This window comes from Corvus kubaryi, unplaced genomic scaffold (assembly GCF_017639235.1).
Source record: "Corvus kubaryi isolate FWS band 111438036 unplaced genomic scaffold, C.kubaryi_AGA036_p1.0 65149, whole genome shotgun sequence".
Taxonomy (NCBI): Eukaryota; Metazoa; Chordata; class Aves; order Passeriformes; family Corvidae; genus Corvus; species Corvus kubaryi.
Genome location: NW_024581794.1, coordinates 81,109 through 103,304, shown reverse-complemented (window position 1 = coordinate 103,304; position 22,196 = coordinate 81,109). Strand labels below are relative to the sequence as shown.

General features: G+C 42.1%; 1 protein-coding gene across 3 annotated transcripts in view; it reads left to right on the top strand.

Moving 5' to 3' along the window:
* LOC121673058 (KN motif and ankyrin repeat domain-containing protein 1-like) overlaps window positions 1-21,464 on the top strand; it is a 129,336-nt gene extending 107,872 nt beyond the window's left edge. For all 3 annotated transcript variants that reach the window (XM_042046095.1, XM_042046096.1, XM_042046094.1), the window contains 9 exons: window positions 7,371-7,589; window positions 8,440-8,548; window positions 9,553-9,762; window positions 11,055-11,142; window positions 13,796-14,015; window positions 16,701-16,843; window positions 17,391-17,591; window positions 19,759-19,857; window positions 20,477-21,464. In XM_042046095.1, coding sequence (XP_041902029.1) covers window positions 7,371-7,589; window positions 8,440-8,548; window positions 9,553-9,762; window positions 11,055-11,142; window positions 13,796-14,015; window positions 16,701-16,843; window positions 17,391-17,591; window positions 19,759-19,857; window positions 20,477-20,539 — 1,352 coding nt within the window. In that variant the 3' untranslated portion in view covers window positions 20,540-21,464. The remainder of the gene's footprint in view (window positions 1-7,370; window positions 7,590-8,439; window positions 8,549-9,552; window positions 9,763-11,054; window positions 11,143-13,795; window positions 14,016-16,700; window positions 16,844-17,390; window positions 17,592-19,758; window positions 19,858-20,476) is intronic.
* The last annotated feature ends 732 nt before the right edge of the window (window positions 21,465-22,196 follow it).

Below are 22,196 nucleotides of genomic sequence, written 5' to 3'. Positions count from 1 at the left end.
GGCTTTGAGGCATGTGGTTTGGGTACCAGTTTGCCATGCTAATGGCTCAGTGTTCTACGCTGCTTCTGAGGTAGCACGTTAGTCAAGTTCTCAGCTTTGCAGATTTTTCTGCCTGTTGTTGCTGGGGAGATGGGGTGTGCTGCAGGGGCCTCTGCCATCTCACCCTCCCTCACACAGCTTATGGCGGGTGATGGAGACGCAGGCAGGAAAGCTGGAGCCTGCTGAGCAGGACAGAGGCTGGCAGTTTTCATCCCTAGACACCTTAGATCTCTCAGATGATCTATGAACCAAGTCTATTAGCAATTGGTATTTTGCTTGCTGTAAAATAATCACCTTCCATTCTGTAACTCGGCAACTCCTATTTACATATGTACTGTCTTTCAGAAGCCCTAGTGACCTGAGGGAATTCAGACCTACTGGCCAGATGAGAGCATTTCCACTCTGCAAAGTCATGTTAGCTGCTGTTGGCAGCCTGTGTGTCCAGCTTAACCATATGGATGTGGGTCATAAGCCTAGATGCTAATTGATCCATATTCTTAGACCAGACAGCGTATATGAAGCCTAAAGGGAGATGAGTGCATTAATCTCCTCTGTTTGTTGTACTGTATTTTTAAAGAAGTTTCAGGATGTTAGATCTGAATGCTCGTATGATGTGTTTTGTAAGATACCTGCCAGAAGCCTAAAGTCACTTGTGCGGGTCCTAATTACATGGACTTTTTACAAGTCTTGTAGGTGGATGTCTTTCAGTGGTAGGGAGTTTTTGAGAATGGTATTTAAAAACAACAGATCTGCCATGCCCTAAAAAACTACCTGAGCACATTTGACCTGAAAATGAATGGCTATTTTGCCTCAGTGATCTTTAGGTATCAGTTTTACAGTTGCTTTTTAGAACAATCCTAACTGAGCATCCCAGTGGAAGTATTACACTAATGAATCATCATGAGGAAGGAGGCAGCTTCTTGAGTTAAAACTTTAGGGAGTGAAAGAAAGTAGGAAGCAAGTAGTGTCAGAAAGTCTTGAGGGTAAGGACATCTTGATGTGCCATCTGGTGGAAAGATCTTCCAAGATTCTAAACTTCTAAGTTTAACCAGGGCTGGGGAAGCAGGCTGAGGGACAGTGGAAAGACCGAAAGAATGACGGTGATGTGAGAAGGCCCTGGTTCTCCCAAATCAGTGTGTAGGACTAATGAGGTAGTGTGGACATGGTCATCTTTTCCTGTGTTGTCAGTTATAATGCAGGAAATAGGAGAAAGCCGTTTTTCTTTACAGGTCTTGTGTTTGGCAGCCCTTTCTCTTGAATACTGTGTAGTTTGACAGGTTAGCAACTTCTTTCCTGGCAGCATGGACCACGCCATTGCAGTTGAAGACTTGGGGCTTGCCTGAGGCTCGGAAGCCTGTGCTGATGTGGCACAGGTATGGTGGTGATTGTGTGAAGCTGTGGGTTGCTACAAATTGTGGTGGTTGTACCTATGTCTTAGGCAAGTGGAGGAAGCCCTAAGTTCCAACTCTGCCATGGATGTATGCCTTTATCAGCAGATTAAGCTTCTGTACAGATGTTCCTTCTTGTGTAACAAACAGGATCCATCCATCAGTCTGCTGGGAAGAAGGTGACTGACATATGTGAAGCATTTTCCACATTCTCTGGAAGGTAGTGCATCTGCAGCCATGCAGTTGGTCCCACTTACGTGCCACATGAGTACTGTTTATTTACATGTGTCTGGCTGGTGTTTCAGGGAACACAGTGCCTCCTCTGCATGTTTCATGTGGCAGGTGGTTTCTGCTAGTTGTGACAATATGGAAAGCGCAAATGGGAATGCCATTTAAAAATGGTACTAACCTCTCTATTAGGAGCTAGGGTGTTTAGCAGGGTTTTCTCGGTTTTAAATATCCATCCAGTTATATCAGAAGAAGAGCAGAGACCTGGTCAGTAACTGCCCTATAAAGACATTATTTGAATTAAATTCCCTAAACCTCTTCAGAGAAGTTTGATACACCTTCCCTGGTCCTATGTTAGCACAAGCTTTTTACTGTTGTCATTATTAGCATTACAATATTTGCTGGTTTGGTTCTCTGGTAGCACACTACATGCAGTGTTTGAATCTAAAAGCTGCTCTGTCTCCAGGCTTCTGCTTCAGTTAGCAAAGAGCATAATTTGCCACAGTGTAGATTATTTTTCTCTTCAAATTTATTGCTGCTTAGAGAGTGGCAAGCTGCAGCCTGCTAGGCTGTCTGTTAGATAGAGCCCCAGTTCTCTCCCTGTGCTGTGGCACAGGGATAAAATGTTCAGGCACTGAGCTCTGTTTGGAGTTCAGCTCCCATGGTAACAGGCACATCTATGAATACTTAATGGCAAGAGATGCCCATTTTTCCCAAGGAAGTACTGTCATATTTCAGCAACAATAAAGCTTCATCTGAGAAAATCAAATCCTCTGAACGAGAAAGAAAGAAGTTCTCTGAGCTGACCTTCCTGCTGTGCCCAGCATCGTGAGATACTGTGATCCACCCCTCATCAGGAAAATGAAGGATGGCTCTCACCAAGCTTCACACACAGTTGTCTAGGAAAAGAGAGTGTTTCATAAATAAGATGATTAGCTGACTCAAAGATGTGTGATCTTTTTCTGGTCAGTCATGTTTAAGGAAAGGAATTCGTTTTAATTTCCAGTTTCAACAAACTGGATTCACAATCCAATTTGGGGATAGAAAGCAGCTTCTCAGCACAGAGAAAACAGCTAAAGAGAGAATGAAAATGAGATTGTTCTTGTAGTCCTCTTACTACAGCCCTCATCCTATTAGAAGGAGTGTTTTGCCTGGAGCTGAATGGTAGTTCAACATCTACCTATGCCTGGGCCCCAAGAGAATCTGCCTTCTGACAGTGTATTGTATAAAAAGCCCACATGTGGCAATTTTTTGTTTTGAACTTTTAAATTCACTGACTTTTAACCTGGAATGGCTCAAAAGTACCTTTTAAAATGCAACTACGCTCTAGTCTTCTGAAGGTACTGAATTTATCGGTTGGGTGGGTTACTATCAATCTTTGTAAATGTTTAAACATAACATGTTTGCTCATCACTGCCTTTTTATTTACCTTAGGAAAATGGGTTTTCTTCTTCCAACAGTTCTGAAAAATAGACCAAATTGAAAGCGGATTAAAATTATTTGTATTAAAAAAACAACTTTTTAGGCATGAAGATTTAAAACCACTGGAGGAGACTTTGAGTGCTTCAGTCAAAATAATTTTGTAATGAGCTTATTTCTGCTGTGAAGAAATCATGCAGTGTGAAAGAGAAGTATTTCCTTGCTAGGTATGCTCCAGACGATATTTGTGCACTGTCTTTAGTGGGGAATGTATAGATTGTATCACTGACCATTATAAACATACTGTGCAAATAAATGCTTGCACTGACCACCAACATGTTAAAAATAAAATCTTTATGCAGCTACCACATAGTAATAAGCTCGTGCGCTTTTTTAAGCTAGAAGCCTGTGATGTTCCAGCCAGAGCTAGGTTCTCATCCTGATGCTATTTAATCCCCCGGCCTTGTCTGCACTTCTCTTGGTTTCCAGTGGGATAAAAGTATTGTCAAGCTAAATTGTTTTTATAATAATACTTAGGTTTGCTTCCATCAAACTAAATGGAAATTTTTCAAAAGCGGGTGAAGGCCAGACTTCTGTTACCATGAGTTCACTGCAAATTCAGAATAATCTATTGAGTCCCCTGAACCAGCTAACAGCATGACTACTTGTGCTGTCATAAATGTGAGGGAAGGTCTGCAGTTAGGAAGGAAAATTGCATCTTAGTAACAGTAGACAGATTTTATAGGTTCCAGAAATAGCATGGGTAACTGCTGCTTCTCTGTAGCAGTTTTGCTGTCACCCTGATTTCAATTTGTGAGATTTTCGAAAGAAGCACAAGTGATTTATGAGAGGAGGTTCCTTCTAAAAAATTAAAAATAGGCGCTCTCATTCCTTCAAACCACTGGAGCTAAACCACTGAGGGTGCTTCAGTCACTTGTTTCCCTCCTAAACTGATGAGAGCAGCTTTCTGCGTGTGTTCATGTACAGTTGAAGTCAGCAAGTTTTTTTGTTTTGTTCTGTCATACTTTTGCCTGTAAATTACTCCTGAACTTTTCCAAAATCCCGCACTACGTTGCAAAATACATTAGAAGTTCTTGATAGCTCCCTGCTGTAGTTTGCTATTCCGTATCAATACTTAGAAACTTACATCAAGTTTGCAGTATTTGCCTGGAACAGTAAACTAAGGAATATCATCAGGGGAAGTCTGCCTGAGGGCTTCTGTCTGGAGGCAGTGCCTGACTAAGTATTGACCTGTTGGCGAATTTGCTGTTGGTGTTGTGCTTCGTGACCTGGAGAAGGATTCTGCTCAACCATACTTGAGACCTCTGTGAAGTGAGAGGAAGAGTCTTATTTTAAGATCCGTGTAGACTGGTGGTGATCTTCAGCCAGGGTTTCATTTCCATGCTGGAGAGTTGTGCGCTGCCTCCAGCCCCAACCAGTGGCCCTGCAGTTCTGTTGGAGGAAGAAGGAACTCCTCTCATTCAGCTTTTAGGTTTGCACAGCAGTAGATTAATCTGTTAAATCATTGACCATAATGTTGGGTGGCACAGCTCCTTCCTCTGTCTGTTTTTCTGTGGTTAAACTCGGTGCTCTCCAAGTGTCTTTATGTTGGCTGTCTTGAAAAGGGGAAAGCCTGGGACCTGATATTAAATGCTAGTTTACAGCTTGCAGCATTAATGCTGAGTTAAGCCCAAAGCTCTCTTCCCCTCATCATTGGGTACTGTACATGCAGTAAGTGTAGACATCTAAGAGCTTTGCAGGGAGAATGAGTGCTCTGACTGATTTGCCTAATGCACACTTGTTGTCTCCTTGCCCTCGAGTCTTGATGTAATCCTCTTTTGTCAGGGGCCAGCTGAGCAGAACCCTTTTTTTCTTCATTAGAAGGCACGGACATCATGCTCTATATCCTGAATTCAGTGTGGTGCTTCTCAGCCAATGATGCATGAACCATAAGAGAGAACCTACTGAGATCTTGTTGCATTGGAGGCAGGTTGAAGAAGGGCTGTGAGTCAGGGGAGAGAAGTCTACTACTGTCGTCCTTTCTCTCTCTCTTAGCCTGCAGCTCCCTCCCCTGCCTGTCCCAGGGCAGGAGGGAGACACCTGGAGAAATGGAGGCTTGGGCTTCAGGGGGATGACAAGGGTGCACCAGGTGCTGCTGCTGGTTTACATCAGGCTGGAGCCCCACGCAGCCCTGCCAGAGTCCTGCCCTCAGCTCTGGCATGCACAAGCCCACCTGCCCCTCCAGACACGCCTTAGTTGTCACAGCTGGTTTTGTAGGAGAACTGTGATGTCTGGCAGAGGATGCAGACAGTTCTGCTGAAAGCAAACCTGGGCATCTTTGGAATCTTTGCATATCCCTGATGCTTCAAAGTAGGTTTCCTCCACTCCTTCCCATGTCCTCAGAGGCCAGTCTGGAGCAGAAGGGGTGACCTGGTAAAACCAGCCCAGGCAGCCACCACCAGCTGCAGCTGGAAGTAGTTATACTCTTTAATTGTACCTGTTACCACTCCAAGCAAGCAGATAGACAGTTCGCTTGTTTTTCAGTTAAGGGAGTTTAAAAATCATTGGTTTTGGCTTGGTGCTCCATCACCTTGGCAGCCCTCTTCTCCTCAGCTGTTGGATGAGGGATGATGCTTGCTGTTGGGCAGAGACTCGACCAAAGTCAGTCAGTGCTGCAAAGTGGGGAGTGGTGGGGGAGCAAGGTCAGGACTTCCCTCTTGCTTTTCATGGGTGCCCAAGTGCTCAGACATGTCTCCAGAAGAGTTGCTGCTACCCAGGGGGCCCTGAGAGGCTGCTGCCTTCTTACACGCACACACACACACACACACACACGTTTCACTCTTTAAGAAAAAGCTTTTTTGCTGTGCTTGTAGTGACATGACTGTCGATACCCTGCTGCATGCCCTTCCCTGCAGACAGCTTCCCCTGTATGTTGGAGAAGCTATAAGTAGTGGTGGAACTGGGCAATAGGTCTCACGGCTGAAGAAGGTGCCCTGAGAAATGCATGCGGGGTGAGGCTTGGTTAGTAACTCAGAGACTTGGGTGGGAATGGGAACAAAAAAGAGGAAGCTGCTGGGAAGTGACAGTGTTTGGAAAAATCAGCTTCATTATGTCCTGTTGTAGGAAAAATTCACTGAGGTGAAGTAACGAGGGGGAAAGGCAGTCTAACAAGAACAGCTTGCTAGACAGAGATGTAGCTATGTGTCTCAAAAATAGGGTTTGGAATTTACCTTACTACAGTGTGTTAGCACCCTGTGCAGTGCTGCTCGTATTTGAATGAGGAGGCTGTGCCTTAATTCTTGATAAGTACAAAGGCAAAAAATAATACGGAGGCACACATCATGGGTGCAAGAAGAGAGTGAAAGAAAAAAAGTGATAGTGTTTAAAGCAATTTAAACTTTAGCTTTTTTTTTCCTTGAAGGCTAACAAGATCACTTAGGGAGGCATACGTGTGTAAAAAAACACTCAGTGTGTTGCACAAACAAAAGTATTTGTGCAGATTTGTAGAGCAGTTGTAATAGCACAGCTGGAGTAACTCCAGGGGAATCTGTAAAAGTCTGTGCGTAATTAGCACTGCCTTTTAAATACACAAAGGGAAAAAGTGAGTGAATGCCAGCAAATCAGCGAGGGAAAAAAGTATAACCCAAACATTTGGAATTTGATTTAAATACAGCTACTAGCTCAGTACAATTCTGTCCAAAAAAAAAAAAAAAAAAAGAAATGTAGTGTGTGGGAGTTCATTGCAGTTGTCTCAGTAACTGGGCAAAGCACGAAGCTTTCAGAATTAGCTAGAATACTGGGAAAAAAGGAAGATTTCCTGAAAAATTTCTGCTTTCATGGAAAATGACATTTTTTAAAAAACAAGTACCATAAAAAGGTTACTGTTATTGCAGCAGGAACCCTGCAGAGCCTGTGAATGTGCTGTGCTCTTCAGGCTTGTCATCGAGGAGCAGCTCAGTGAGCCCACCCTGAGCCAGGGTGGCAGGAGCTGGGGTCACTACTCATACTGAAAGAGAAGGAAAAGGAAGGACTATTCCTTTCATGCATTTTTAAAGCCAGTATCTTTATAGATTGTCCTTGTATTGTATGTCTTTATCAAAAGAAAAACTCATGGCCATTTTTTTGCATTTTCTGAAAGCAGTTACAGTCTTTTTCCTATTAGGTTCTCAGAAAAGAGTATTTTAAAGCACAAGCAGTACCCTTTTTTTTCCAGCTTGGATTTTTTCTGTTGATCACAGTATTGATGGAAATATTTTCATTTGACTCCTCTGTGATGCCTACTGTCTTCTTTGGCAGGTGCTACTTTGGAGTACATCCCTCATGGCCAACTTGCAAACACACATTTAACTTCAAATTTGCGAACGCTGAAATTGGAGCAGGACACTGTGCCCACTCAGGAGGAGAAGAAGACTCCCCTGGTGGAAGCTGCTCGGGGAAGGAAGTCTTTTTCTTCTCAGGATAAAGCTCTCACTCCAATTAACCTGACGGATGATCAGCTTGCCTCAGGTCTCTATGGTAATAACTGGCTCACATTCACCTTTCGTCATGCTGGTGGAGTCTGAATATGGAATACAGTTAAAGAAGGTTCTCAATATTCTCAGAAAAGCAAAAGCAAGAAAAGATGCAGCTAAGGAGAAAGTCACAGTGTGAGACCCTGTGTCTGCACGTAGTGGTTAGGTTTTAAATGGCAGATTGTAACGCATCAGTGAAATGCCATTTAGTGTTTTCATAAGAAAAATCTACTGAAAGATAAAGGGTTAATAATTTTTTTTTTAAATACTTAAATTTTTATGCATGTTTTACCTGTCTTATGCATCGAGATTGGTTTAAAAGTTGTTTCATTGAATACTAAATCTGAAAGACCTTCCTTGACTGAGTCTACCCACCCTGTTGAATAGTTTTTTAAATATGCTGTCTATATTGTTAAACATGCTGTCTGTATTAATGTGTTCATTTTGGCAAGGAGCTGCTGCTCTCTGACACTAAGAATTAAGATTTTGTTAACAGAATAACCAATTTCAGTGTTAAAAGTTTTCACAAATAGCAAAGAAAAGCAAAAAGCCCGTGTCTTTTCTTGAAGTTTTCTAAAGCATCATGAAGATTAGCAGCATGTTGAAAGATGGGAAAGTTAGGCTTAACTAGTTTCCAGAGCTGATTTTGAAGCTGTTCTTCTGTATTTCCAATGTGCATGTCACACCATGACTGTATATACATAAATACTAGAAAACCCAGCTTCAGATGGTAAACTTAACAGAGAGCTGTTGAAAAATAGAGAGCTGTTTTGAAAAATCGTCTAATGCTGCTGCATTCAAAGCACGGCTATGGATTTATACTGATAGAAGTGCTTTGTCTCCCTTTCTAACAGTATGTGCTAATAATGAGAACACACTCAAATCTATCATGAAGAAAAGGGATGGGAAGAAGGATTTGAGCAACACCAAGAAGAACCTGCAGTTTGTCGGCATTAATGGCGGGTAAGAGACCTGTCTCCAAAACATGTGTCACTGTAGCACTTCCACAGTGGGAAGAAGAGAAAGAACCCAGGAGAGCCTGCATGGGTTTGGCCTGTCCTTCAGGCTGGGGTGCAACTGCTGAGTGTAAGGATCAGAAGGAAGAATGGAACAGCTGAGCTCCTCTTAAACCTCTTGTGCTTGCAAGTCATATATGGCATCAGTCTCAAATACTTGAGATTTGCTGCCAGATTTAACACAGGAAAATGAAACACATGGGGACATTTCTCAGGCAATGCTTTAGTAAGGAAAACTTTTATATATCTTTGGCAGCTGACAAGCACAGCATTATACTATTAAACAATACAGCAAGAGATGCCATTGCCCTAGAATTAATTTTTCTGCCTTTGTGTTAAATAAATACAGAGACCTTCCTACACAAATACAGAGAACAGTATGGAAAACTGTCTTTTTTTAAAAAATATTACTTGCCTTTCGAGAATGTTGCAAAGACCTTTAAAATGGTTTCATTAAATTGTTTTTATATACCTTTCCTAGCCCTTTCCTTAGATTAGTTTTTCTTCAGTACAATTGCTTTGTGCTGTATGTAGCCTAAATACCTCACTTACCTAATCTCCTACATATTAGATAAAAATACCATTACATATAGTGAGGGAATTTCACTGTAGGTGTGTTAGCTTCCCTACTTATATCTGCCTAGTAAAGCAACAACACAATTTACTCTGAATAAAGTAATTTCATTTTGGGCATAAGGCAAGGTCTGACAAAATGTTAAGACTTATGTTTAAAAGAGGTTGGTCTTTTTTCATTACACACTGTGTACATAATAATGACAGTGTCAGTTGCCAGTAACACTGAGTGCAGTGAGTAGAAGAGGTCTCTTAGTAGAAAACAGAAGGACAAAGCTTTTGCAAGACATTTTTCCACTTGTGCCAGTGCAAGCAGGTACTGACCACCGTGGAATGGCACTGAGCAAGCACCTCTGCCCCTCCGCATTCTCCCTGTAGGTATGAGACCACATCCAGCGACGACTCCAGCTCCGAGGAGAGTTCCTCCTCAGATTCGGAGGAGGAGTGCGAGGGCCACGAGTACCCCTGCGACCAGCACACAGAGGAAAAGCAGCCCACCCCCCATGCTGCAGAGGTCTGCGCCGTGGGGGCAGAGAAGGACAGTCCTCTCCCAGAGTGTGAGGCCGAGGAGGTGGAAATCAGAGAGAGGTAGGCTGCTCACCCTCTCCAGAGTCTGCCTCCAAGGAGGTCACCTCTGCCTCATGGCATGGAAGTATAAACAAAGACAGTGAAGGGATATCTTATAGAAAATGGGTTTGCCAGCATGCTAACCTGGAAAATTATGTAGGTGGAATAATAACAGTAAAAGAGCTAAAACAAAATTAATGTCATGTTTCACTGGAGATGTAGCTTAGCATCAAGTTATCTGTAATTGTCAGCTGTTAAATAAAAGAGATGCAGAAATTAATAATTAAGAGCTTGGAGGCCCTGGAGCTGTGTGTTTTGAAGAGCCCTGAGCTTACTGAGTACTGTAGCATAGCCTGTTATTTTACAGGTGGCATAAAAATACATGGGCAGTCTCTCAAAAGAGCTCCCTGATTTATATTTACACTAGCAAGGGGTGATTGGGAGGAAGAGCAGCAGACAGCTTAGATAGCCATGTGTATTTAAAGAGCATCTTCTTTTCAAGCTGACTGCTCTGGCAATGCCCTCCAAGGGGAAGAGGCAGGGCACATGGCCATGCATGGCCATGGTCTGTGCAGTGATGGAGAATTTCATTACTCTAGAAGCACTAGCAGTTGGCTTGTAACCCATGAGGGCTAAAATGCCCACCTTACACACATGAATGTGTTAGCTTCTCTGATTTTTGGGAGAATTTTCTGGAAAAATTGCCATTATCCTCTGTGCAGGTTGTAGGCAAGGATGGTTGGCTACAGCCTGGTATACATGTGGCACCGGCATTGACCTTATTTTTGAACTTTGTAATGACAAGGGAGTAGAAGTATAAAAATTAAAGAGGGCTGGAGAAAAGAGATTTCCAGACTTCCAGAGTGGGTGGGATGAGACAGGCTAGTTGCAGTGAATGGGAGCTGGCAGGGAGGCGCCTCTTGAGCTCTTTCCCACTGCTTAATTCTGTTTCCATCACAACTATTGGCATTGCTCCTTGTTAATCAAGTAATCAAAGCACATAGCATATAATGTGTGCTCTGCAGTCATATAGCAGTAGGTGAGAATTTCCACTAGAAGGGTTGCCAAGTCTTAGAACACAAAAGTGATGTGTTTCCCTCTCTTCATTCCTGTTGCTCTTCCCCCATTTGTCTCCATTCAGTGTGGAGGGAGTGTCGGTGAGAAGAGCTGCCAGCATGGTTTCTGCATGGTGGGAGCAGATGGCTTGCCTGGAAACTTTAATTCCCAGAGAACTTTCAGAAAAACTAATGTTTCTGTACTGAAATGCTAAGATGAAAATTGAAACATGCCATGTATTTTGCTGTCTCCCTCAGATACGAGCTAAGTGAAAAGATGCTTTCTGCCTGTAACCTGCTGAGAAACAACGTTGATGACCCTAAGGCATTAACCAACAAAGACGTGGTAAGCAATACAGGTCATGCAACAGGAAAACTTCAGGGAAGGGTGACTTCTGGTTTTACCAGAAACCATAGTGGGTAGGCAGAAGAGGATTTCATTTTTCCTACAAGACTCACAAATCTCTTTCTATCAGGACACTTTCATCCAGAGAATATACCTGGTGTGCTTCAGTGTTGTCTCACGGCACATGCATAAAAATAGTAACATGAAAGTGCGGTTTCAACACAACCTGTGTGTTCCTGTGTTATTCCTGTGGGTGTTTTGGTTTAGCACTGCTTTGGGCAGCTCTCAGGCCTCGCATTAGGAGACTGCAGTGGGTGAGGAGCCTGTTGCTTCCTATGACAAAACCTCAGAGTCTGTTCTGAAACACTAGGTGATCTTCCTTCTAAGCACAGGGATGCTGCTTGTCTTGTTTACTGCATTGGTGGTTTTTATCAGTGCTGCAGAGACTAAGGAGGATTCGTTGTTAATACTTAAATACTCAAGTCTCAAGAAACAAAATGGTATTTGCCTTATTGGAAATGCTTCATAGAGAGATTTCCTATGCTACTCTGTGAGGGCAGTCTGAAAGCAAAGGAACACTGCTTAATGATACGAAATTGAGTTTTGCATTTGTTACACTTGTGCATATAAAAGGCAACAGTTCACTGTCATTGTCCTCTACTATAGAGCATCTGCAACTTCTTAAAGACAATAATGTTGTCTGTATGACACAGTAGTATTGTCTGTGTCCAGTTCTGACATCTGTGGTCCAGGGAATGTTTTGAAAGGTTGTTTCATACAGTTGTGACAGATAGTTTTTAATCCTGTGTTTGTCCTTCAGGAGTAGATTAGGCATTCAAACAACAAATGATTTAGGCCCTCTTGGAGTTGAAAGTGTCAAAAGTGGCATAACCACATGATGATCTCTGCCTTGGAAGTGTAATTTGAATTTACGTTTTTCTTTCTTGTGCCTAAAGTGTTTTTCAGCATAAATAGTGCTTTGTAGGTGGAAGCTGCACACTAATCAGCTCTTGTCCTCTGTCTGTCTGCTTATACAGAAGTCTCGTCCAAACAGTTTAAATGTCAGTATAGCTAAGGATCTGTATAAGTTGTCCCAACCTCTTCCAACATATTCAGCTCTTGTAGCTGTGGTTTACACCAGAAAAAGCTGTGGACTGCACCTTTTTGAATGTGATAGATTAATGGAATTTAAGAAGTGTGTTGTTTATTTAATAATGTGTGTGATAAGTGACTAAAAATAGTTTCTTAGTGGTATTTTGCACTCAGTACTGCCTAAATTAATAATAAAAAATACTCTATTGTGTCAGTTTATGGGCACTTTTGTGTTTCAATTCCCCATGTTCACAAAATACATACATCACATTATAGTAGCACTGATGTAAAATATTCTGTAAATGTGTTTATGTAGTACAGATATATATGTAGTACTGGTGTGTGTAGAATATTTTCTCTTTACCAGACACAGGCCACCTATAGAGCTACCGGTGTGTTTTCCCTAGAGGCTAGATAAACTTTCTGAATATTGCCTCTGCAAAATTCCCCTTGAATTTACTGGCCACCTTGTAGGTGAGGAGATATGGTGGTCCTTCCAGTCAGTCTCAAAGTCAGAACTGGTGGTGACTGTGGGAGCCTTCTTGGCTCACAGTGAGATCTGCTCTACCTACCTTGTCACAACAGACAGGTCACCTAGTCCTCCAGTCTCAGTCCATGCCAATGGGAAAGTTTGTCCTGAATGTGTAGCCCGCGTCTTCTCATTGAAACTGAAATCTCATTACTGCAGCCAGCCAGCCCTCAGGTGAAGAACGGGTTCTTTCTTTTTTTTCTTTTTTCTGCAACAGATGTTACAGGGTTTCTTTCCCCAGCAGTTCTTCCAGCAGAGCATCTCCAGTCCTTCCTGTCTGTCCAGTAGGTCAGATTTCCTTGACTTCGGTTCATTCTTGCTGCTTATCTTCGAAGCTGTTTCAACCAAATATTTTGTGTTATTCAGTGATCAGACCAGAAAAAGGAGTCCACCTGTTGTCTTCACAGTACTAGGCAGAAGGAAGGGACTGCATCACATGCCATGCAAGCTATAAATCTGTTTATTCACTCCAAAACAGTATTTACCTTTTACATTACAGTGTGATGTTGTTGTCTTGGGTTCAGTTTGTAATCATCTGTAATGCTCTGCTCTTCTTCTTCAGAACTGCTGTCCAGCCAGTTCTCATATACTTTGTGCATTTGATAATTTGTGCCTCGGAACTGGGCCTAATTGACTTAGCATGCTGTTTAAGTCCAGTGAGAAAGTCTTGAGTTTATCAGTGATTCATAAGCTTAGTTAAGTATGTGATGGAAATCATTATGCAACTCTTTTTTTCTGTTCACCAGTATTTGATAACCATTAATTCTGGGAGTATTCTCATCCTAAAATTCTGTGCCCTCAGAGGTGAACCATTCCTGAAAGTCAGGTGAAGTGAGAGGAAGTAAACAATTGGTGTTTTAAAGTGGGCTGTAGTCAGAGGGGAAGCTTCAGTCTGTACATCTTGTTTGTGTGTTGAATACTTTCTTCCCACATTGGACTAAAAAAGGCTTGACCTGCATTGCTGACTTGTGGGATGGAAAATCCTTTAAATAGATTGTCCATATGTAAATTTTTCTGTCTTGGTTTCGGCAGAGGTTTTGTTTAAATACCATCCAGCATGAATGGTTTCGTGTCTCAAGTCAGAAGTCAGCTGTCCCTGAAATGGTTGGAGACTACATAACTGCTTTTGAAGAGATTTCTCCTGCTGTCCTCAGACATATCATCAACATGGCAGATGGAAACGGCAACACAGCTCTGCATTACAGTGTCTCACATTCTAACTTCGAAATTGTGAAGCTTCTTCTGGATGCAAGTAGGTTTGCTTTTTTTTTTTTTTTTTAAATTATTCTTGGGTTTGCAATTCTCATGGGTGAATCCTTGATGGGCTAGAGGTCAAGTTTGGTCTTCTTCCATCAGGCGTTCTAACTGTTAACTGTTATATGGTGGCTCACTTAGGTGGTCTAGAACCTTTGTTTCTAGTACTAGCTTTGGAGGTGATGCTTCTTGAAGAAGTTAAAAAAACACTTAAGTGAATTATATACAGAGTTGAGATAGGTAGATTCCTGACTCTTGGACTGTAGTCCCAAGTTCAGCAGCACCAGCCTCCAGCAGTTTTCTTGGGAGGCAGCACAGCTGCTGCTCAGCACTCTGTAGGGTGCTGATGGAGGAAGATGCATTGAAGTACACCTCAATACCTATCTTGAACATGCAAACTAGTCTAGCTTTATCTAGAGCAGTGCAGAAGCTTTTTCTGGCCACCACATGTGCTGCTTTCCTGAGAAACTGGAGCAATATGGCATTCTGTCTCAGAAGAGCCTTTTCCTAGTCCATAAGCAATGTGATGCTGCTTCATGTAGTTGCTTTTGTTGCGTCCTTTTCTTGATCCCCTTGCAACACATATGCAGAGAGAGTAGTGGCAAAGGGGAGAGTCTGGAGCATCTGCTCCCCACATGCAGTGTGCCAGATGGCATCCAGCAGAAGGTATCACACACTGAAACTGGTCCCAGGCTGGATGTTTAATCTGTTTAATCCTGGTTGTGCTCCCTGAGTGAAGTTTGTTTTTCTAAACTAGTTGAAAAACCTGTCACAGTTGGTTGTGAAAGCTTAACTAGGCCAGTGACATGTCTGGAGTGTAAGCCAAGCAATATTAATAAATCCAGAAGGGTAGCATCAGATAAACAAGGATATTAATGATACAAATCTCAGCTTTGATAACCTAGCACATGTGTCACACATGGAGAGACTTCCTCAGCAGGAAAGTGAGCGCTTTGAAATCTCTGGTCCTTTTGAAGGCTGTCTGTGTTTGGGAAGAGTGAGTCACAGCAGGGGAATGCAGGGAATGTCAGAAGCATGGTGAAATGGGGCAGGCTGGCTCTGCAGCACAGTGTGGTGGGAGGGAGCTGCCCCTCTGCTTCCCTAGGTGTCTCAGAGTAGCAGGAACATGCTCATCTCTTCCTGTAAGTCAGGACTCCTGTATATAACCTATAACTGTAGGTTATAGCTGCTAGTGTATGCCTGTGAGAACACCAGGGGTGTTACCTGTAAAATCTAACAATCGTGACTAGTGCCCAGGTACTTCTCTCTGCAGGAGAACACTGCTCATGCCAGTACTTGGAAATGTTTGCAAATAGGCAGATTCCTTCAGATTTCAACAAACTTCCTCTGGACTGTGTCTGAATGGTCACTATGGTCAGCTTTGCAGTGTGGTTGTATCACAGGTAGATTCTTAGTCCAAGAACTCTGTGTCTGTGTTTGGTGGGAAGAGTGGACAAGATGAGAGAATCCTCCATAGCATGAAGCAAATTCACCAAGAGAACAAACAGGAGAACAGTTTCGCTCATTAGCCACATAGAGAAGGAGCTGACTGTGACCTCAGAAAACTCTGCTGAAGTAGTCTAGTCAGAGTAGGAACACACCACTTCTACAAGTTATTCATTACTCATGACGTAATGCATGTAGCAGAGTATTGTGTTCTCTGGCTTCAGTGGCTTCACAGAAGTGATGTCTGAAAGTAGTACTGGTCTACTGGGTATAAGGTATCATCACTGATGTCTACCAAACATGAAAAAATTTGCAGTATCTTCCATCTGCACTTGCATTGCTTCTGAAATGTTGTTTTCACTGAAAAAAAAAATCTTTTGTCGTTAAGTCTGAAAAATTTCCTAAACCACTTTTGCTTGTTAAGATATCTGTGGTGCAGTTTAACCCCTAGTCTACAGATAATGTTTACGTAAATCTGAGTCCCTGCTTTCCAATATGATGAGCACACTGAAAACTCTGCTGCCCAGTAAACAAATAAGCACTGCTGAATTTCTGCAGAATTTTAGGAACAGAGACAGACTGGAGGCAAGGTTTGAACAAAAAGAAGAACTCTTGTCAGTTGCTGGCACTGGTCAGAGGACTTGCCTGTGTTTGCTGCCAGAGCAGTTTTGTTCATGGTCAAATACACTGTGGAACTGGCAGCAGTCTTTAACTTAAAGGGGAGTTTTTTTGGCAGCTCCGAAACACGTTGAAATACACTTGGAGATTTTTAAAATAACACCAGTTGCAGGAAGATGTTTGTGCTGAAGAGAAACAGCTTTTCCACTGACCATGTTGCTGGACCATTTTTATTCTGCAGTGTGAATGCCCTTAGGAGAAGAGCTTAAGGACTGTCCTGACAGTGTTTCTGAATATCATGTCAAATTTCAGATCACTTGCTTTTAAAAAAGGAAAAAAATATATACTAATAAAGCTCTAAATGATAACATATAAAATGTCTTTGTGCTGTCTCTTGTGTTGTACACATAGTGCAAAAGAATTCTTTTCTTTCTCAGGTTCAAGAGCTCCTCTGTTTATTTTTTTCTTCTCCACCTTCCCTTGAATTGCATCCATTATGAAACCAGTTGCTACTTTTTCTTTTTATAGGCCGCTCTACTGACAGTTTATTCAGTTGATTAGCACAATTACTGCTTTTTGGGTTCTTGCTTTCTGAAGAAATTATGTCATCCCTCTGCAGATGTCTGTAATGTAAATCATCAGAACAAGGCTGGTTATACCCCCATCATGCTTGCTGCACTTGCAGCTGTGGAAGCAGAGAAGGACATGAGGACAGTGGAGGAACTGTTCAGCTGTGGGGACGTGAATGCTAAAGCCAGCCAGGTCAGTCAAACGGTTCAGGAGGCACAGTTCTTGCTGCTGTACTCCTCTTGCCTTTTTACTGTTCCTTCCATGCTCCCATCCCTGTTCTGTCGGCTCAAATGTTGCTCTCATTTGCTTTCTTCATCTGTGGGGTTTTTATGTATGTTTTTGATTGCTGTATACAAAATGGAGGTGTGGAAGAATGGTTGAGCCTCAGGTCGGGACCTCTTCTAAAAACGAAGGTTGATTATTGTGTGAAAGAACTGAATTACTGAATTTTGGGTGGCATTTACAAATTCTGCAGCATTTTGCTCCTTTGAAAAAACTACAGTTGTCTGAAAATAGATTGGATATCTGCCATTAATTCAATAAATATCTATGTGAATGTGGGATATATGACCCATAAAAGATGTTTAAATAATGGCAATCAAAGCCTTGAGAGTACTGTTCAAAATAACATTTTTTTTTTTCCCCCAGAAGAAACACAGTGTCCGAAAAAATAAAGTGTTCATGCTTTGTCACTGATTGTCTCTGTAGTGACTTGGGTTTTCCTCTTCTCTCCATGCAGGCTGGTCAGACTGCACTGATGCTAGCTGTGAGTCATGGCCGGATAGACATGGTTAAAGCTTTATTGGCCTGTGGTGCAGATGTCAATATCCAGGATGATGAGGGCTCTACAGCTCTGATGTGCGCTAGTGAGCACGGACATGTGGAGATTGTTAAGCTTCTGCTGGCTCAGCCTGGGTGTAACAGCACCCTGGAGGACAATGTGAGTTGCCTTTCAGTGCTTCTGAAATCTGCTTGGGTGAATGTCTGACTCAGAGTGCCAGAGTACCAGCTGCATGAATCTTCTGCTTAATGGTAGCAAGTGCTGAGATTATTTGGCTAGTATTTTTACTTTTCTAACAGACCTACCTGGTAGCTATTTCTGTGGTTAGCTGTAGGTGTTTAGTGGCCAGAAGAGAAAAAAAAAATGGTTAGCTCATAGTAAAACATCTTTCCCTCTGACATTCCTTTCCCCTTTCAAAGGAGTTTTCCAGTTTTCGGTTAGGACCCTATCTGGTGAGTTAAGGCCTCGCTGTGTTACTTCTCTGTGCCCATGGCAAACATCAGTGCTACAATTCTCTTGACAGGATGTTCACACTGTGTTTTTGTCACACATGACTTTGAGACCATAGGTTCAGTCTTAGCCATGAAGCTACACTGTCCTGACAATAAACAGATACAGACTGTGACTTGTTTGCAGGGATCATTGCAGCCTACACCGTCAGCAGACAACTTGATATATAGATTTCTCAAGCTTGAAAACATTGACTTAGCTTGTTTCTTGCCAGTACTATGTTCTTGTTAACAACATTTCTTGAATACTTCTCTGTTCTTCCTATTGCTTTTCCTAGTGAACACTGAAATGGAGCCTGGGTTTGGGATTTGGGAGGGCAATGGGTGGTTATTTGTTGAAGCTGTTGCAGAGAGGCAAAGACATAATTTCTCTTCATTCAGTCACCTGCTGCAGGAGGCAGCTCAGTTGCTTGTAGTGCTAGCAGTGTGTAACATCTGGCCTGAGGGGAAAATGTAAGAGGACCTCAGTCTAACAAACATTTTGGGGGCAGTCTAGATTATTGCTGCTTGGATGCTGTTAGCACTATTAGATATGAAATCACTAATTAACAGTCTTTATGGGGACATGATACTTAACTATTCCTGTGGCCAGTGTGATAGTTTCCCAAGCACAGGTTGACTGCTGCTTATTCATGGATTTGTCTGTGCTGTGAGATTGAGATTTTTAGCATTCCCCATGCCATTCTGAGTGTCACAGTGACACTCTTCCAGTCTGCATGATCAGTAGTTAGCTGAGCATCATCCCACTAGCGTGTGCCACAGTGATTTCAGCACCTCTCTTTAAGAACTTGTGTTGACTGGAGAGTGAGTGCTGTGCATTCGTCATGCATTATATCGCATTCTAGTAGACAGCTCTTCTAGCTCCCTGTCTGCTCAGGACAATGAGATTTATGGGTAATTGCTCCCTTTAGTCTCATAAGACTTTCCATGTGGACGCTGTCCATTGTGTACCATGCTGGAAAAAGGGTTTACCATTTAAGAACTGGGGCCAGCTGTTCCAATACCAGTGCTACAGCAGTGGCTGGAATGTGTGCTCCATCCCCGTGAGACATTTCAAATACTGGCATTATTTGTAGAAACTTCTGTGCGCAACAGCCAAAAGCCCGGCAGTGAACCAAGCAGCAGGTTCACATCACAGGTTTCCTGACATCTGCTTCTTCCTGGACCAAACATGGTCCAAATGAAAACCAGCAGATCAGTAAAACACTCTTCCAGCTAAAGCACTTTTTGCTTCTAGAACCCTCAAGAGCTGGGGTTTTTGAAAGCAATAGTATCTTCTGAGAAACTGAGGTGGCAGTATTTGACTAGGAAAGTCCATTTGTTTGTATTTAGACTTCCATCAAGGAGCATTTGAAATTATGAATGCAATTCCTCTTAGTGTTGATGGGAGCTATACCACAAAAATTATCATTTTAACACAGCAATTATCATTATATTTGACTACCATTCTTCCCTCCCTTATCATCTCTTCTGCTTTTTTACTGACACTGTAGTTTCTCTGAGACAGCCCAATCTTCTGGTCTTACACAGCACTACGTGGTAACGTTATTGTGATAATGGTGTGCTCATTCTTCCACAGCAATAATCGAGACTCCTTGTTGAGAGAAATTATGAGGCTCTGACAATTGGACTGCCTCATAAAACAACAGTGCAAGCCTTAAAACAAAAGAAATTAAACAAGACTGTAAATTAATGTCTGTATGAGCAGTAGGGCCTCCACTTAATAACTTCACTTCTCTGTGGGCTGATAGGGCTTTTAAGAGGTCTGTTAAAGCGTACAAGCACTAATTCTCTTGTTTCTTCCTTTCTTCTCTCAGGATGGCAGCACAGCACTTTCAATAGCCCTGGAAGCTGGACATAAGGACATAGCGGTTCTCCTTTATGCCCATGTCAACTTTTCCAAAACCCAGTCACCGGTTAGTACACAGCCCCCTGTAGTTTATGTTCTGCCTTGCTGCTGCTGATCAATATAGTGAAATGTAAACAAGAAGTGTACTCCCTGACAGCTGTACAGCAGTACAGCACATGAAATTTTGAGTTTATTCATAAGATAATTTCTGTGCTGCTAAGTGGAATGTGCGTTTTAAAATACATGGTGACTGCAGAAGGTTGAAGCCTGGCTGGGGGATAGTTCCTGCTTCTCCTCCCAATTACCAGGGGGTACAGATAGCTCACTAGCAAGGTTCACTGATTCTGGCTAGTGTGCAGAGGTGCTGTTGTATCATTTTAATGATAATTATTGACCTGGAAACTGAAACATAGCTGTTCTAGGTGTTTTGGCAGCTATCCACCTCTTCTCTAGCCCTGACTCACTCTCCTGATAAACTGCTGCTAAACATTTCACTGTCTAAACAACGTATGCTCTCAGTTAAAAGGCTGTACGATAGCTGGCACTTTGCTTCCTAAAATAAAAAAAAAGAAATTATCTGTACAATTAAAGGTAAGGAATTGAACAGAGTAACTTTGAGTGTTGTGTTTTCTATCAGCTGGCTGGAATAATTTCATTTTGATTAACTCTTCTTTCTTCTTTTTTAGGGCACTCCTAGGCTTAGCAGAAGGACATCTCCTGGTCCCACCCACAGAGCCACGTTTGAGTAGTAGCGTATAAATGTCTGTAAAAAATCTCTACGCCATCTTTAAGCTGCTAAATGTTACTGTTTTACTGAGACAGATACTGAATGTAATTGTCTTGTGCCTGAACTCACCAGCGAAGTGAAAGCAGAGATCTAGTGCTAAAGATAGAAAACTGTAAACTTGAAGCAAGCATAAAGTAGTGCTCAGTGGAGAACCTTAGCCAGAACTGTTCTTTTGCTCACATACTCATCTTTCTGTACACTGGCATAAATCCTGTTTTTCTTTGTTGTAGATTATCCTTTCGTATGTTATGTGCAAACTAAGACTTCTTAAGCTGTCAATGCAGGGGTATCCCAGTGGCTTATTTCTAGTCATTCTAAAATGTATTTACTGTGCCTAGACTTCATCACAGTAAACTTCTCATAAATTTCATTCCAACATGATTTTCATGTTTTTAATTACTTTGAAATTCAGAAGTTGCAGTTGCTTATGTAGTCAGCTCCATGGATCTTGAGCTGGTGGGTGAGTGGGTAGGTAATGGGGATAGAGCCTCTTGTCACGTCTGAAGTTCACTAAGTAAGTTGTTGCTAATTGGGGATAATGTATAACTTTTTATATAAAAGATACTAGTATCTATAAAATTAACTCACACAGTATTTTCAACATTTTATATTCCTTAATAATTAAAACCTACATGAAGAATTACATGTCCTGTTACCATATTTTTATTAACTGTGTCAGTCTATAAGCTCCATATATGTTTATTGGAGAATAAAATTAGAGGTACCAGCTGTATATTCCCCTTGAGTGGAATTGAGTGTAGTTCTTGGTGAGTATTTATGGAATGCTATTACCTTGTCACATTCACTTTAGTCAAGTGTATTGAAATGTTTGAAGTGCCTTAGACTCTTGCCGTATTTTCAGAATAAAATTTCATTATGCTGTTTTACTCCTCTCCTGTTTTACTTGTGATTTGTCATCATCCAGAAATGCTGCACATTACAACTGCAGCAGGAAAACAAGCTAAATTGGTAAATCATGGCAGGGAGGACTGGACAGTGCCCACATGAGGCTTTTCCTGGTGACTGGAGGAACTTTGCGCAAGATGATCCACCTTTGCTGGTCTTGCACATGTTGCCAAGGCTGCACCCTTTGCTGTTTGGTTAAGAGGTGACCTCTCAGCCTTGTGAAGCATCTTGGGGAGGTGTTGAAGGACTATGTTCAAACAGTTTACTTGAACTGAAAAGTATCTATCAACTGAAATAAAAGCGTTTGAGCTTTATCTTGCAAACAATCCTGGCAGCTTGGTGGATGGGATGCTTTTTAGATGGCATCGAAGCTTTTAGATGGCATTGAAGCAAGTCCTAAGCTAGTGCCTATGTATCCTTGTCAGTTCTGACCTACCTGATGAGACAGAAACACACCTCAGTGCCTTCCTTCAAGGGATCTGAACAGTTCTGTTACACTCTGCCCTTTGTCCTTCTCTCCCTAAGTCCTTATCAAACAGCTTTTCCTACAAAGTCCCTTTGAAATAGGGACTCACTGAAGCCATTCTCACTTGGCCTACATTGACTGGGTGACTTGGCCTGCCAAGAAGTTTCTGTGAGCTCTGTCAGACCTGGTTTGGTCCAGCACTGCAGGTACGGTGTGATGACCAGTGCTAGGCTAGTACCCCAGTGCT